Source organism: Cydia splendana, chromosome 12, assembly GCF_910591565.1.
Source record: "Cydia splendana chromosome 12, ilCydSple1.2, whole genome shotgun sequence".
Lineage (NCBI taxonomy): Eukaryota > Metazoa > Arthropoda > Insecta > Lepidoptera > Tortricidae > Cydia > Cydia splendana.
Window position 1 is genome coordinate 7,711,670 of NC_085971.1, and position 17,680 is coordinate 7,729,349.

General features: G+C 38.3%; 3 protein-coding genes across 3 annotated transcripts in view; 1 reads left to right on the plus strand and 2 right to left on the minus strand.

The window, feature by feature from the left end:
- LOC134795419 (uncharacterized) overlaps positions 1-17,680 on the minus strand; it is a 217,164-nt gene that overhangs the window by 100,935 nt on the left and 98,549 nt on the right. The window lies entirely within an intron of this gene.
- LOC134795396 (uncharacterized) lies at positions 225-3,347 on the plus strand. The gene is made up of 4 exons (XM_063767227.1): positions 225-369; positions 472-722; positions 1,284-1,438; positions 3,044-3,347. Exons 1-4 carry the CDS (start codon positions 229-231, stop codon positions 3,253-3,255), a joined length of 759 nt encoding a protein of 252 aa, XP_063623297.1. The 5' UTR covers positions 225-228; the 3' UTR covers positions 3,256-3,347.
- Positions 7,156-16,398, minus strand: LOC134795398 (neurofilament heavy polypeptide-like). Its single transcript, XM_063767229.1, has 6 exons — positions 16,050-16,398; positions 15,476-15,868; positions 13,742-13,831; positions 11,447-11,584; positions 9,541-9,637; positions 7,156-8,850 (listed from the first exon to the last, which is right to left on the minus strand). Exons 1-6 carry the CDS (start codon positions 16,245-16,247, stop codon positions 8,792-8,794), a joined length of 975 nt encoding a protein of 324 aa, XP_063623299.1. The 5' UTR covers positions 16,248-16,398; the 3' UTR covers positions 7,156-8,791.

Sequence of the window (17,680 nt, forward strand, 5' to 3'; positions counted from 1 at the left end):
GAACAAAGACTTTTATAGCGGTAACGTAAACTATTATATACTTTCTGCTATTATTAACCATAATTACTAGTCGTGAAAGTATGTAAGTCGTTGAAATTAGGTTACAAAGCTACTGTATTTACCTGATTGTTATCGACCCCGCGGTTTCTAGGGTATACGCCAAAACAAAGTTGGGTCGATAAGATCAGTGTTTGTACAGCCGTCGCCGTCTGGGTTAAAAATATAAGCATGTCGAAGTTAGACGATCTCTTCGATAAAAAGAAAGATGAAGCTCTGCTGTTGGATTTGTCAAAAACAGTTATTAACAGTGCCGAAGAGTATAGAGCTGTGTTGGATAAAGTGCCAGAATTCAAAACGCGACCCGAAAAGGTATGTGGAATACTCAAATATTTGCTACGAAAAAACAAAGTTGGTTGGTTAGTGGTCCTACATTCAATTTGGTTTATCAATTTTATCATGCATACATAACAGGTGAGGGCAGACGATATAAAAATAAAGGATAAATCAGAGGATAAAAAAACTAAAACTCCTCGGAAGGAGGTGCGTGCATACGAGAAGTTAGGGACGCGAGGGTACGAGGAGAAGCAATTCACGTTCATGGATCCGATACCGATGGAGATGCGAGGACTGAAGTTTGAGGAGCTGTGCGCCGTGCCCATCGAGTGGCGGATGCTTACGTCCATCAGGCCAAAGTCCAAGTTGGATGAGGAGTATTTTAACAGGTCAGTCTACCGGGCCTTTTTCATTTTGATCATTAGTATTTCAGCTTAGAACCTATGTAAATTCGCTCAGCCGTTGCGGAGCCAGTAAATAAACTAAATAAAGATTCAAATTCGCGCTCTGGAATGTCTTAACATAGTCTACTCGTAGTTACTTATTCGGAAAATAGGAAGCGCACATAAGCAATATACCAATACCAACATTATTGTTGTTAAAAATACCTACTTGAGGTATTGTTCCATTTATTACAAAAATGAGTAGGTATATTTTTTTTATTGATATGTTTTTAACTCTACCGCTTCTTATTTTTGGGGGCTGTCCATAAATTACGTCATAGTTTTTTGACGATTTTTGACCCCCCCCCCCCCCTAAAATCATACAAAAATCATGCTTCGAATGACCCCGTTTCCTCCTACGTCATGCTACCATCATCCGATGTCCAGACCCCCCGTAATTTATGAATAGCCCCTTGTCTATGCTAAGATTGCTAAGCATCTTAAACTTCCGGTCCGACTCTAAATTTAAATCACTGATTCATAGAACCTTATCGTTCTCGGTTTCAGATTAATAGAACTAGGGAAGTTGCAGTTAAAGACTCAAGCAAGAGATAAGAGAGAGTTCATCAAAAACCCCATGGTCCGGAAAAGCAAGAACCGGTCCGGCGTCACGGAGACGAGAATCGTGTCGTGTGCCGAGTGCGGTGAAGAATACTGCGACGGTAAGAACCCGAGAACCAATTTAATGCATGTGGAGATTTTGGCATCGAAATTTGTGCTGTCAGCATCAGATAAGTAATAAGTAGTTCTTAAGTAACGCAATGAGAACGCTACTCTATATGAGTAGAGTCCATATTTTCCGATATTTTTAACAGCCTGTAGGTATAGGTACCTTCTTGTTCTATATTACATACAGTAAGTAGGCATACCTACATTACCTACACAAACATTTGTTTTGAGGAAGGAGCAGTTGCTACGCAATCGCATTCGATGCAATCCTATCACTACGGAAACAAACAATTATAGCGCGCATAACAAAAATGCGACAAACTGCGCAACAAAAGCTAGTTGAATTTGATGTCGCTCGGTTTCATCAGTTTGAATAGTTGTGTACCGCGTGTATATCATCACTGACCGCGATCACATAAATTACACAAGTTACACAACTCACTTTAACCTCATCTCGTAATCGAAGCTAACTTCAGTTGTTATAAAATCCAATAAATACGTACGTCTACGTATTGATAGCATTAATATCACCGTTTTGCGATTGGAGGTCATTGACTTCGATAATGCAGTTAGTTACTGGACCGGAGTAACCGTAACAATGGTAACATAATATCGAGTATCGACTAATATTCCAATTATCATCTAATTCACGGAATTCGCATGTTTTGCTGTAAATATCGTACCGTTCAGGGCTGTTACTTACAACGCCAATGTGATAACCAATTTAATTTAAACGTGATCTCTGAATAGTCTGAATACACATATTTGTTACCAATACACATAACTGTCAATAAAGTAGGTTTGGTAGCTATACTATTAAGGGGCCCACTGATTACCAGTCCGCCGGACGATATCGGCCTGTCAGTTGTTCGGAGCTGTCAAATTTTTGTTCTATGGTAGCTATACTATTAAGGGGCCCACTGATTACCAGTCCGCCAGACGATATCGACCTGTCAGTTGTTCGGAGCTGTCAAATTTTTGTTCTAACTGACAGGCCGATATCGTCCGGCGGACTGGTAATCAGTGGTCGGCTTTAGACACGTAAAGTCGGGAAGCATATGTTTGTGAATACAGTAGCCAGTCTGCTTGTCCATTAACTGATTTAAGTGTGATATGCTTCAACAAACGCTCGCCAGTTTGGAAAATGCACTCACCAAGTCATCATGCATTAGGTACTCTGTAATTCGATAGGGTTACTATAACCAGTTACCATAACTTACCATTAAAATGTCAGATATGTACCTACTAACTATTCATTTATTTATCGTATGGCATTACATTAATCTAGAGATTGAGGTTATAATAAATTAAAGTTAGTGTGTAACCTAGGTAGGTATCATAAATGGGCCCATAACCTATCGTTTCTCGACAATGACGACACACGGTTGAGGCACTTTTCACGATGATATGAACGTATCATCTACTGACCTCACCTCCTGGACTCGTCAGATCCACTGGCAACACGGCTGCTAGATCTTCAATAGGATCTGCCCCTTCGACAGCAGACACAGTTCGGTCTTCAGATTCCAATTTAGGGGTACCTTAAAACAAGCAATTGGTTAAATTTGTGGTAATATTAAGTCTATCTTTGTTTACAGGTAAAATGTGCGTGATAACGAACTACGACATGTTCGCGCGCATCAAAGTGGAGACGGAGAATAAGCCGCGTCCGGCGCCGGCGCCGACGGGCAAGCGGCGCCCGATCAAGCGGCGCGTGCGTCCGAGACGAAAGCCACGCAGTAAGAGCGCCCAGGCGCCACCGAAGAGTAATGCACGGAAATCCGGGGCTAAGAGTGACTCTGAACTGTAAAGTGTAGACTACTTACGGTTACGAGTAGGGACCTGCGTCCGTATCAACTGTAGATGAACTATTGAAGCATGAAACCGGCCAATCAAGCGGCGCATGCGAGTAACGCACGGAAGAAGGCTGCTGCCCCACCCTTGTTACCCCCTGGCGACGCCCATGCTTACTATTAGGTACCCACTGGGTACTAGGGAATGCAAATCGGTTATTTTTTGTATGGAAATAACCGCGGTTTCGGTTAATAACCGATAATTTCCATACAAAAAATAACCGATTTGCATTCCCTACTGGGTACCCAATGCAAGCGTAAGCTGTGCCTCATCTCATCAATTGCGTATGTAAAATGTATCAAATTTTCTTTTTCGGTGCCGGGTTTGTCTATAAGTAAAAGTCACGTCCACTCTGACAAGAGTGCACGACTGAGAAGAGGTTCAGCAGGATTTGAGTACCTACTTAGGTACTTAAATAATCAACTCGCAGAATATACATGCAGTTAAAATACCCTGTATAATGTAACATAACAACATTGCGGAGTCCAACACTGGTCTTACATAATGTCTATGTCTGGTAAGTGGTAATGTTTATTTGTGAATTAAATGCATTTTTTGTATATTTCATCCATAGGTCCCTAATAAGTAAATACAGTGAAACCTGGACAAGTGGGATCTCAAGGGACGAGCAAATTTGTCTCACTTAAAGAGGTATTCCACTTACACAGGTACACATTACACATTCTCAGTTAGCCAGGTATAAATACATTTCTGTCTCATTTATAGATTGTTCCATTAATAGAGGTGAGAAAAGAGGTTATTTCAGTTATGGAGGTGGTAAATAAGGTATTTTGTCAAAATTATGTATGAGTTGTAATCATCAACAATAAATAAAGGTAAAATAATCCTTGTCCTTAAATAGTTTTTTACCTAAGTCTGTTCAAATTTTTATTCGAATTAACTTTGAATGATCTATGATACTTCTACAAAGGATGGATTTTGTTAAATTATATTTAAAACGGACTTCATTGCGTCTTAGAACTTTTATAAATGAAAATTATTTTTTGGTGTTTCGTTTCGATAGTTTGAGTAATAAAACTTTAAGTCGTTTAGACACAATTAACCGAATGCGGAATTTTTGGTTAGACTCAAATCTAAGATCTTCAATAAAGTCCAAGTTAGAGAGGTATAGATTGACGTTATCTCAGATACAGAGGTCAATTCCTATAACACTCTAAAAAAACTATGAAACAAAAGTAATCTTTCAAATATAGTCTCAGTAAAAGAGGTAAAATACGCTCTGTGTCTCAGTAAGAGAGGTAAATCTGACTATATAATCGAAACAACTAATCTCAGTTATAGAGGTCTGTTTTATCTCACTAACAGAGGTAATTCACTGCTAAAGTGCCGGGACCGCACCATGAGTCCCAGCTATAGAGGTTTCCCACTTATCCAGGTCCCACTTAACCAAGTTTCACTGTACAATAATATAGATTAGTTATAATAGGAATACAGGTCTCAGATGGGTCTCATCTCAGCTAGTATTTTGCCAAAGAAACCATCATCAATGCAAATAATGAGGACAGTACTGCTCTTACAGTACCTACATACATATTTACATAAGTATACCTTGCAATATATTCATTAGAGCATTGTTGATATAGCCAGTTAAGTGCCTTTTAATCTACGGGACTCTTTGTAAATATATGACACACACGTATCCACTCTGACGAAAAGTTTATCAAATCCAAAAACTGGCATGCACACGCCAACATCATTGGTACAAGCTACCAAAATATCACTTACATACTTGAAAGCATGAATGTTACTTTGACAGCGAACGCCATAACAATTATAGTAGAAGAGCCGGCCGCAAATTTTCTAACCGACTTGATACCACGATGAAATGCACAATAGTTTCCCATAAAAGTGATGATGCTAAGTCCGAATTCGATAGTCTGCACCAAGCACTTTCGGCAAAAAAAATACTGGCAGACTTCGCTTTTTTGTGTCTACATCTAAATTTCTAACTGCTGCCATAACTATTATTTCGGTATCAGATGGGTTAAATCAGCCCCCTTTTTTCGCACCGGAAGTGGCCTTCTTTTTCGTACTTTCGGCAAGTTCCGCCGTGGCAGACTATCGAATTCGGACTTAGCATCACTTTTATGGGAAACCATTGTGCATTTCATCGTGGTATCAAGTCGGTTAGAAAATTTGCGGCCGGCTCTTCTACTATTATGACTAATATGAGTCTCGCGGCGTCTATAAGAGTCCTCGGCATTTAAAGGGTTAGGTATAGGATGGTTTAGGTACAATTTCGCCTTGTAGATATAGATACCTACCCTATTTGTTATCAACATTTATGGTTTGTTCTAACATTTGTCCATTAGATATAGTCAAAGCTTAAGTCTCACCAGCATTAGATATAATAAAATATTGGAATCTCATTTTTGCAATTTTGTACTTATACAAAAATAAAATTATATGAATACTCTTTGATTTCATTTCTCTGCTTACTTTGTATTTGCAACACTTCCTAAAAGCGGCTGATGCTCTGCAGTTATGGACGTGCACTACTTAACTATAGCGCACAAAAATACAGGAAGTTACACTTGAATTTAATTTACACACACGCGTATCGGTTTAGGTTCATACTTCGAATGACCACTTTTTCTAAGAGGTATCTCTGCGCACGGCCTGGCCTGGGGCCCGTTTCTCAAAAGCTTGTAACTTGTAGTACAAGTGGAAGTCCCTTTCGAAAATGAAAATGTATTAATAACATTAGGTTACAAGTCAAAACTAACCTACTAATATAGGCTATAAAAAATTGTCATCCGCTTGTATTACAAGGTACAAGCTTTTGAGAAACGAGCCCCTGGCCGTGGTATGACATGGCCTTCCTTCATGACATGGATATAATTCTCAACACATCATCATTCATCACGGTCAGACTATTTACCAGCGCTTAATTATTAGGCTTGTCAAATAACACAATTTTATCAATATCACTCTTTATTGATTTTAAAAAAATATTTATATTACACATTCATTCAATTTTAGAGCCTATAAAACAAATAACATTCTCAAGATACGTCGTCCTTATGCGTTGGCACCCCGGCCTCGGCCACCAACTACGCTACATATATCAAGCCAAAAATATCTTTACATCTAATGTAGATACCTATTATTGATTAGTACATTGTGTATTAAGGGCGGGAAATAAGAAATTACGAACGAGTGTCAATTTTAAGCCCGACGCGAAGCGAGGGCTTAAAATGTTCACGAGTTCGGAATTTCTTTACCGCCCGTGGCACACACAATGTTTTTCATCACACTTGTAAGGAAAAAAAGGAGAATTAATAAAAACAAACTTCTGTATAAAACACTTTTCCGCCCTAGGGCGAAAATTTCAATTTCCCGCCCGCAAGCCCTACGTGTAAATAAGTGTTTTTCATCACACTTGCTCGGAAAAGATTTTTTCCGCCCTAGGGCGAAAAATTCAATTTCCCGCCCGCAAGCCCTACGTGTAAATACATCTTTTCCGAGCAAGTGTGATGAAAAAACGATTACATCATGTTTAGCGAGTACCGTGATGATAATCCCTTAAATGTAGGCCCTAAGTACGCAATTTCTATTAATAAATGGTTAAAAAGAATAGGGGCTCTAACACGAAAAAATATATTTATCTCGTAGAATGTACTTGACTAACGAGGAAAAAAAGAAGGAGTGCGGCCGATACCTGATAAATCATCCATTTGTTTAGCCTCAAAAAGAGGCAGATGGGTCTTCAGAAACTAGTAAAGTGATTATGTTGGACCGCCAAAGTATAAGCGAGCCGCTTGACTCCCCATACAGACAGATATCACAAGGCTGAACATATAAAGGAAGGAGGAAATCACAAGGTCTAAGATCTTATAGAGGCTAGGTATATATTGAGTAGATAATATTTTCTCTTACATTACGACGGCATCAATAAAGAGGTACGCGATAAGGTTGCAACAGCAAACTCAATGTTTATACAACATTGCACAGCCGATACTTCGACAATTCCAAAATAAATTAACTAAATGTTACTCGTAATATTGCGTCTCTGAAATTATTATTAACATTCCTTTCCCTAACTAAATCAATGTGACGTTCTCAGACAAAAGGCTGGTAAGATAGCCGCTAGAACTTTTCCCCCGGCAATGTAGTTACCTTCTGTCTGTGAACGTCACCAATAGCAAGTACTAAATATTGATGCTCTCACTCTTATCCTATTATTATGTAACAAAGGTAATAAATTATTTGCGATTAGAGACATTTAGAATTTCGTAATGATGTCGACTACCTATATCCTAAACCTGAATTATTCTTAAAAACTAGGTATACAAAATAGGAATCTGCAATAAAACATTAATGTTGAAGCCGTTTGCTCGCTAGCAAAATATTATGCTGTCTTTTTAATGTTGGCCGCAAGGTTAGGTACAATTTTAATTAATATGCATTCTATCACCTCCGTAGCACAGATATGTATTATGTATTAAGCAGTTTTAAAGAAATATTAAAGCTCGCGTAAGGATAAAACCACGTTGTCGAGGATATTTCTCAAATATCAAGTAACGTAAGCCTTCAGCGAGCGAGTACTCAATAGCTAGGAAGAAACTTAGGAGGTAGTGTTCTGTTCGAAAAGAATGGAAAATATGTTTTATCTGTGGAGTAGCAAACTGCATGCATACTTATATATTGGTCCAAATTCAGGTCTCATCTCAATTTAAATTAGAAGAAACATAATGGCTACAATAAATAAACAACAATATAAATACACGACTCGTTAATAAGGGCAGCATCTCGCTCACACCAGAGCTGCCTGACTACATTTATCTCAACAACACAGATTACTAACTAAGATAAAATAAACCTGTAGTCTTTATCAGCCATATTACATGTCCAAATGATAGCCACAATGTTCGCGGTTCTAGATAAACAAATATGGATAAAATGCACAGAAATGGAATGAAAGGAGATAAGATACTTATTACTACAAGCACCAGAAGATTGTGAAGGTCATCAAAGGTTTAATTAAAGACTACGGCTGCCGCTACACGGGCAGGTAGGGTGGTAATCTAATGGACACCTACTCATGTAGTGAATACACGGAAACTATGAGGCGTCTCTACGTAGACGGTTAATCGTTAAAATCATCTCAAAATAAGTTCATCACGATCGCTTCCACGGTACATTCGGCGCCCGGACGCATTGCAGATTCCCAAAGGTCACTAACGCCCGACTACATAACGAATCATACTAACGAAACCCTATTATGCTTCACTGAAAACGAGAATTAAAATTATTATGAAAAAACAAGTCAACACGAGCTAAATATAAAATAAAATATACAACTAAAAACATGGACGTAAGTCGACTGAATGTGTAAGGTAGTAAAACTTAATAATAAATAACTTTCACACCCCGCGGGACTACTGGAGGCTAGGCGCGAGTAGCGGCGGGTGTGATGGCATTGAGCTAGCGACGGGCGCCTGCGGGACCCCGGCGGGTGCGCGCACCCCTCACTGGTCTTTGCGGGCCTTCTTCTTGCCCTTCTTGGCTTTGGCGTCCGTCCAGGTGTCTGCGGGATAACAAGTACTCATTCATTTCTCGTTTTATGTAAGTACTGTTTGGACTTAGGTTAGATGTTTTACAGTACATATGGTCCTATTTTCCCGCACTAGTGAGTAAAATAGCACTTTTCGTGCGTATGTCAAAAGTTTAAAAGGCCATATGTACTGTAAAACGTTGTACGATACACGTGCGAATAGGTAATTCGCAACTCGTGTCGATTTAAAAAGAATTTCCTCTTTTCCGCACTTGTATCGTAAATAACTATTCTTGTTAATTCATAGTGATAAGTAACAGATGTGTAGGTAGTCGTGTTGGAGGCCAAGACACACTTTGGGTCGCTGCACCAGAGGAGTAATTAGTAAGTAAGTAATAGGTGTGTTGTGGCGGATATTTAGAGAAAGGTATTTTTATTTAGTAATCACTACGATATCGGGTTTTCGCACACAATGCACCCAATAAAACTAGTACTATGATAACACAAGTAAATCTCACAATATCAGTGCTAAATGTGATGAAGAGTACTAAGAAACAAAAGTATGTGAAGGATATGGTGGAAATTTTCCCTGTTAACAGGTAAGTCTCGGTAGCTCAGCTGGTAGAGCGGCGGTTCGTGTCTTCAAGGCTCCACTTCTTCCTTTATTTCTATGTATTGTTTGCAGATATTTCTGCTTAACACAAAATTATAAATATAATTCACCTCCAAGTTCATCAAAGACCGGCACATTGGGCTTGTCATCTTGCTTGTCCGAGTCGGAGTCAGCTTCTTTAGAAGCACTCTTGGCTACAGCAGCAGCCTGAGAATCAAATAAAAATACCATTAAAACCTCATACATTGACTTGTGTGAAATATTGATATAAATGTATAACAGAATCGGTAGAAAGTAACACACTGAATACAGTGTAATGCGTGTAATCATTAATTATCTATTTGGCCTTTAAATTTAACCTTTGAATTGTATATAATTATATGACAAATAACATAAATAAGGAAGTCACAAAAGATATAATGCATAGAGTTTAACCCATTTAGAAATAGTTTTCAAAGGTAATCAAACCATACTTTTTCATCAAGGTCGGCAATCTGCATGCAAAGGCTATACTACTATACATATTAAAAAGTGTAATAATTATCGGTAAAACCTTTACTGGCTGATTTGAAAACAAGGTGCTCGAGTTACGAAACAAATCTTGGTTACTATCATCATAATAGATAAATATTAAACAATCTTACACAAATCAACCTAGTCCCCCATTAACCTTGTTGGCTTGTTTTGTTGGTACTAGAAACCGATACATCCATATCTCAGAAAAAAATATCTGTTGTAAACCCACAAATAAATGCCCTTACCAGGATTCGAACCCTTTTATCGGCTATTCATGTAATTCAGCTTCATAGGCAGGGTCACTAGAGTCAGACCAAGTTAACTCTGCAGCGATTTGGATAGCCAGTGTTATTTTAAACGTCATGATGTCAGAAGTTTGACGTTTAAAATAACACGCAATAATCGTTGCAGAGTTAACACAGTCACTGCCCCCGACGCACATATGCGTCCACCGTCATACAAGTTTGTTCCTAGGCCACGCCCCCTGGCAGTGAATGCGTTAACTTGGTCTGACTCTACTAACTAGGCTAGCGTTATAGTGTAAATAACATTATTTGCGGTATTTGACACATTATGACTGACGTATATAGAGATGTAACTAACGCAAATCGATTGTCACAGCAAGCGATTACGATTGGATGGCACGTAGACTGAGGTATCGAATTGTGACGTATAATGAATTTTTATTTGAGATTTAAATAAAGCTAGAATTATATGGTTTTCCCGCAAGCTACCGGTCGGTCGGTGTATTTAATACACCGACCGAGTAGGTCGCACCCATTGTCAAAATTGAAACTAACTGGGGATCTATTTTAAAGTTTATTTATGTTATTTCTGTGTCAAATTTGTTGTCTGTTAAGTGACGATAAATATATCCATATTTACAGTTAATTATCCACCTTTTCCTTATTTTTATTAAAAGAAAAATGAAAAATTCATATCGATTTACTTAGACGACTACCGATTCATAACGGTGGTGTCCGGCCAACCCTAAAATTAAGAAAAAAAAGACGTAGAACGTAAACGTTCGCAGTGCAGTTGTTTTCCTTTGTGATTTCGATGTGCAAAACATTTTACGTAGTATTGCTGTTGTGAGTGACAGACGTCAAATACCGCAAATAATGTTATTTACACTATAATGATTATGCTGTTTACGAATTAGATGTGTTTCAAGTGCCTATTGTATATCTAATTATTTAAGGCCCACTTGCACCATCCCACTAACCCGGGGTTAAGCGGTTTAACCGTCAACCCAGTGTCAAATTGTACTGGTAACCATGGTAACTCCAGGTTTAACCAGTTAACCCCGGGTTAGTGGAATGGTGCAAGTGGGCTTAAGTACTGCGGAATGGAGTATCGAGACAAACCATTCTGGTTTAATGATGCTTTTGGATCAAAATATTATGTAATTGTGAATTATCTGTAATAAAAAAATATATATATATTTGTGGTAAGGGTGATTGCCGCACAAAATGTTCAGAATGATTTTTACGTGCTTACTTCATTGGCCTTCTTCTTGGTCTGCTTCTCCTTGTTCTGGTTCTTCTTGTTGCTGCGGAGGTCCTTGACGTCGTCGGGGGTCTCCTCGGCCTGGCCGTCCTCCTCGGGCGCGAGGCTCGGGTTGTCGCGACGCTCGGCCTGCGGAAACGTTTACCACCATTAGCTATTTTTTAAACTGAAAATCGTAGTTCGAGACCAAAAAAAGTAAGACAATGTTGCCACTTTTTACTAGCGCGTCTTGTATTTATGTAAAAATAAGTAAATAAAAGTACTTTTTTAAATCGTAGGAGTAAAATTACCAATAAATAAATTATCTTTGCGTGTTTATTTATAAAAAAGGAATTTACTATTTTACAAACAATTTATTGCAGTGGCAACATTGTCTTACTTTTTTTGGTCTTGAACTACGATTTTCAGTATAGTTCAAGCACAATGTGGCGCATCAGATATACCTGATGGATTCATGGCTGCGTAGCCAAGATGTCAATAGTTTACGCTCGGTAGCGTACGAACCGCCAATGTATCTGTCGCACTAATATGATAACGTGATAAAGAGATAACTACGCTACGGAGCGTTGCCGATTTGCATATTGGCTAGGAACCCTGATTAATTTATTTGGCCTGTTATATGTTTGACCCCAGTGGGCTTAGCACAGGATCGCCGCAACAGTAATACCCGTATTAATTAGAGAAACTGGTAGTCTATCTTGCGAGCGAGATACTGACGTAGCGCTCCTGTGCTAAGCCTACAGACGGAAAAACATACTAAATTGCCTTCAAATTAGGAAACGCAGTGGGGATGGAGATCTATGCTATATAATGTGAATAAAATTGTTTAACAAGTTGCCGCCGGAAATTCAACGACTACCTTTTAACAGGTTTCGAAAAAGTGTAGCTGACTTGTTGCGAAAAAAACAGTATTATAATGTAGGGACATTTCTTTTAGACAACATTTAAACTGAAGTAAATCTAATAAAAAATTGACATTTAGTTATTGTTTCTGGTCATTAATTAATTATTATTTATATTTTGACATTATATTTCGATTTTATTCTTTATTTTATTTTACTTTTTAGTTCTGGTCGGAAGGTATTGCAAATTATTAATTAATTAATTATGTTGTTGTTTTAGCTATAATTTGTAAATAAAATTGTTATTTATTAAATAATATAGATTTAGGCTAGCTTGTAAGATTTGCATGCTGTGCATGGACGGCTAAAAGGACGGACTTTCTTATAAATATAATGTACCAACTTTTGTAACTCCTTTTTTTGCAAAATATTATGAATTATGAATTATGGACGCCACTATCACTATCACTGTAGGTACGCCTGTTGCTCACATTGCAGCTGAAAGTTTTCATAAACTATTCAGTCACACTTATTGGGGTTTTGCTTTTTTGCTGTAAATAAGATAAGTAGTATAAACTTCATTCAGCCAGGTTAGCCAGGTTCACTGACATGTAGCACTTGAATGCCAAAAAGTAGGTAATCTGATAAAACTTTATCAAAGTTACATAATATTAATTTGTCACGCTGAACTACAGAAACAGATCTGAGCTTGACCTTGATTTGTCAGTTTTCATACAAAAGTAAAGTAGATTAAAGGGTCAAGGGTCAGAGAAACATGGTAAGTAAATAGTGATACATTTGGCCGACCTTTGTACTCTCACCAGAAAAGTATAAATATAAGAATGAGAGACTATTTCTAGCAGCTTGAATTCATTATTGGAAAGTGTCCAGAGATAGGTAGATGGCAATTGATGGCATGTTATAAATAATGGACACCTGTAAGAAATAAATACCAACTAACAACGGGCAATCCCTTTCACTTTTGTTATCTAGCAATTTCCTACTCTGCCAGTCAACCCTGCACTGTTTTTGAAAGAAATGTCACAAAGCAGTGATTATGCTAATGCTATAAACTCCCACTAGTATGCCTAATTTATAATATAACAATTGGGCTCCTTTTACTCTACAGGTCTGCAAAAACAGGCAAAATTAGCCTAACCAACAATTATGTTTGATACTACATAGCTGCTGCAAAGTAACTTAATGAGACACACAGAAAGGATGTGATATTTTGAAATACAGTGGAACCTGCTTATGATTATGAAAGGACCGTGCCAAAAATAAGAAACAAGCAGCAAAGTGCTTTACCTCAGAAAAATAGATCAAAATAAGTTGTAGGGACCACTATAAAAGGAAGATTATGCAGGAAATTGTATTAAACATGATCATTCAGTGGGTTTTTCTGTTTTTATTCCTACTACAAAACAATGATAAATTTAATTACCTCCTTGAGCACTCTCTGCACTTCTTCGATCTGCGCCTGCAGGGCACGAGCAGCCTCAGCATCCACACGGGGGCCCTCCACACTCAGCACCTTAAACAAAGAGGTTTGTTTTGATTAATGCAACACAACACTAATTACTCAAGGGGCTATGACATCTATCCTTTCACTGGACACTTTCTGCTATATTGCTGCTCTGACGGATAAGAAAAAACTATATAGAACCTCTCAGCAAAAAATGTCCTGAAAAAGGATAGATGTAACCCTGTCATTAACAGAAATTATTCTTTGGAATAAGAGGCCAAAATAGATTTCATTGTTTCATTCATAACTATTTCAATAAACTGATTTAGTTATTTTCTATTATTCACACATTATATTCTATTATTCAATATTGCTAAATTATGATATTGATCATCAATAATTCTGCAATAGCTAACTATTTACATAGCATATTTATATGCATAGCAAATATGCATAAATGTGCACTAGAATAACCATTGACTAAGCATGCTAATGCAACCAATAGTTTGTATCATTTGTTTTAAATGATAATGAAGAAAATTACTAATCTCAATGGCATGCTTGTGCAAATAAAGACAACAGTCCCATTAGAAAACATGTAGCAATAAGGTTTGAAATGGAACTGGGTTGTTTTGTTAACGGTATTATGTGGAAATATTAAGTATTTTGTTCTAATTCCTTTGCTACTCAATTCTGAAAAAGTATGTCTAACAATATGTAAAAAATTATTTATTTAGGTATAAATTACAGCTTGTTACATCATTAGAGAGAAGCATTTTAGGGTACACAAAAAGAGACAGAAAACGGGCGACGGAAATAAGAGAGGTCACACAATTAGAAGATTACTATAAAATCAAAAACTCTAAAATGGAAGTAGGCGGGCCACATGCTCAGGGAAAAGCAGAAGTGGTCAAACATACTGACTGAGTGGACCCCACGCTACTACACAAAAAGAAAAAGAGGCAGACAATACAAAAGATGGTCAGATGATTTAAAGAAAACTGCTGGTCCACTATGGACACGACTAGCCAGAGACAGAGAGGCATGGAAGGCAATGGAGGAGGCCTTTGTGTCAAAAGGACACATCGAGCCGACGGTAGTTGCAAACACATAAATAAATATTGTATTAAATATTATTAACTGTATGTTCGATAATAAAAGGCTTTGAAATTTGAAATTAAAACATCATTAGAATTCATGTTTAGGAGTATTCTATTGTTAGATAAGCCAAGGAATAGTATCCTAAGCCCTAAACTAGGTAAACCAGTCTTACAGGGATCAGGGAATAAACCAACGCTATTTCTAGCAATGCAGCAAAGGTTGGTTGTTTGTGTATGGTTAGCCAAGAAAGTGGTCTACCACTTTTCGACTCTATCATTTGATTTTTCTTGGCTGACTGTACAAGTGTTTAAAAATTTGAAATTATCAGATTGCTTACTTATTCATATATCTTACTGCTTACTGCTAGCCTTTCTCGGCAGATGTTTTGTCTGGTTGCCCTTGGCATAGGCCTCTCCCATATAGGCCTATACATATATCTAATTGGGATCCAATTTGTCAATCTGTAGAGTAACTAATATTCCTCTAAAAATGAGTTCTGGGTAATGAAGGTGGATAAGCTGTATCATAGCTATAACAAATACAAATATGTAATCTCTGCCTTTCTCTTTAGACAACAGGCATGGTAATAAACATACAGGAACAATGCCCTACCTTGATGGTCTCCTCGACAGGTTCCTCCACAGGGCGGGCAGCTTCCACGTCAGCATCCTTGGCCTTCTTGTTCTTGTTCTTCTTGGAGGGGCTCTCCTTCTTTTCCCTCTCCTTCTCCTCGGGGCTCTTCACCTTCTTCTGGCTCTTCTTGGGCACCTCCTGCCAGCCACCATCGTCGAAGTCAGCAGGCTTCTCAGTCTCCACAGCTGCTTTACCCTTCTTGCCCTTCTTGGCCTCAACTGGAGCCTCCTTCTTCACAAATTTGGGCTCAGCTGGTCTCTCAGGCTTGGGCTTAGGCTTCTCGGCCTCCTTCGCTTTCTCCTTAGTAGGAGATTTCTTGGAGCTCTCCGACTTTGCCTTCGCGTCATCGCTCGAGCGGTTGGGTGACGATTTCTGTAACACGAAAACATTGTTTTCAAACACAATTAAAGGAGAAGCATCCTTACACCCGGCTGATAACCGTGTCCCGGTATAACGGCGAGCATATGCTTGCAGGTTAAAAATAAAATGAGCACACGTTGAGAGATGGACGCTTCACGGCGCTCGTAAATCGTAACATATTGACAACACTCACCTTCTCCTTCGATTTCTTCACTTTCTTATTCGAGGACTTCTTGTCGTCGATCACTAGCGCCAATTTGTCGAACTGCGGCTGTTCCGCCGAGTGGAACCCGAAGATAAATACTAGCGCTGCGCATAGTAAAACAACCGCCACCGCGGCCGCGGGGAACAAAAACTGTGTGCTAGACACTTGGCTCAGCAGTTCCATCATGGGGCTTTACTTTCAAACTGTCTAAAATATATAGTTCACATATAAAGGTATCGATAAGGTGTGATAATGCTGAACTAATTAATTCCCCTGCGATAAAAGCAGACACGGAGACATGATGACGCGGCTGTGACGTGCCAAAAATCGCGATTGGATATTAGCGTTCGGATCAACGCTACGACGGAAAAAAGTGAAAGGATTTTAGGAGTGGCGCTGGCGCCACTAAATTTAGATACAAACAGAAAATTGTACACATATTACGTATGTTGAATTTATTGACAATATTTATTAAAAGGCTTCTCTACTAGAACTCTGTATCTTGAGGTACTTAAACGAAAGTAAACAAATAATTTGTACATTTTTCGGGTAGTTATAACATTTATTGATTAACCAACCAAATACAAAACCACCGTGAGATCCACTAAATCACTGAACGACCTGATTTTAACCTACATTATTTTAACCTACATTATTAGTAGCTTAAGAAGCCACACAGACAGACGGAGATGGCGCAACAATCGTTTTAAAAAACCTATCATTAAATATTCCAAATCCAAAGAAATATAAAGCGTAGACTATATAGAATTTTGGTTCTAGTTGGAACCAGTACAGTCTGTGGGTTTTTATCTTCAGTCACCACTGGTTGAGGTGTATCAAAGGGTACACTACACAATGAAAAAGCGGCGGCGTAGTGGGGTGGGGCGGCAGTCGGCTGTAGTCTAGAATCGAGTCGTCTCAGCCGCTTCGTCTCCCATTGGGCTCTGCGCTTTACTACGGCGGGATAGGACTACTTCCCCTCCGCGCCTCCGGCTTTTTACATACACTCTAGGGGAAGGATAGACAAAACCAGAAAGCACCGTCACGTAGATAGTGGGGTGCTCCAAATCGGATTTTGGTACGGTTTTGCGTTTAATTTTTTGGGTTTTTTTTTTCCATTATATGTTACTGTAAAAATGTAACCACCCAAAATTTCAAAAATATGTGTCCAATTTACCAAAATATAAAGTCCAATATCACAGACATTTTTAATTTTAGACTTTTTTTTTTCAAATAAAACACGTTTATTCTGGCATATTTTATACGATTCAATTGTAAAAAACATAATGGCATCCCACTGATGAAAGACCTGCTTACACCTTGCTAGAAACAAAACACTAATTTTATATGGGAGAATGAATCTTTGCGCCTACATTTTTAAATTTTACCGCATCTTTACTAACGAAACTGGTTTTCCAGACTTTATATAGTTTTCTATCGTTATAAATGGATTTGACGGGCGGAGGTACTTATTCATTAATTATATGATGATGATGGATTTCACAAATATAATATGGTTCACTTTAAAGGGGCCCACTGATTAACAGTCCGCCGGACGGTATCGGCCTGTCAGTTAGAACAAAATTTTGACAGTTCCGAACAACTGACGGGCCGATACC

Bases quoted from the DNA above. Each gene is read 5' to 3' on its own strand.
- LOC134795396 (XM_063767227.1), top strand. From the start codon at position 229: ATGTCGAAGTTAGACGATCTCTTCGATAAAAAGAAAGATGAAGCTCTG. The intron at 370-471 runs GTATGTGGAATA...CATACATAACAG, and splicing joins TCAAAACGCGACCCGAAAAG to GTGAGGGCAGACGATATAAA. The intron at 1,439-3,043 runs GTAAGAACCCGA...CTTTGTTTACAG, and splicing joins CGGTGAAGAATACTGCGACG to GTAAAATGTGCGTGATAACG.
- LOC134795398 (XM_063767229.1), bottom strand. From the start codon at position 16,247: ATGATGGAACTGCTGAGCCAAGTGTCTAGCACACAGTTTTTGTTCCCC. The intron at 15,869-16,049 runs GTGAGTGTTGTC...TTCGTGTTACAG, and splicing joins TGAAGAAATCGAAGGAGAAG to AAATCGTCACCCAACCGCTC. The intron at 9,638-11,446 runs GTAAGCACGTAA...TTTGATTCTCAG, and splicing joins CCAAGAAGAAGGCCAATGAA to GCTGCTGCTGTAGCCAAGAG.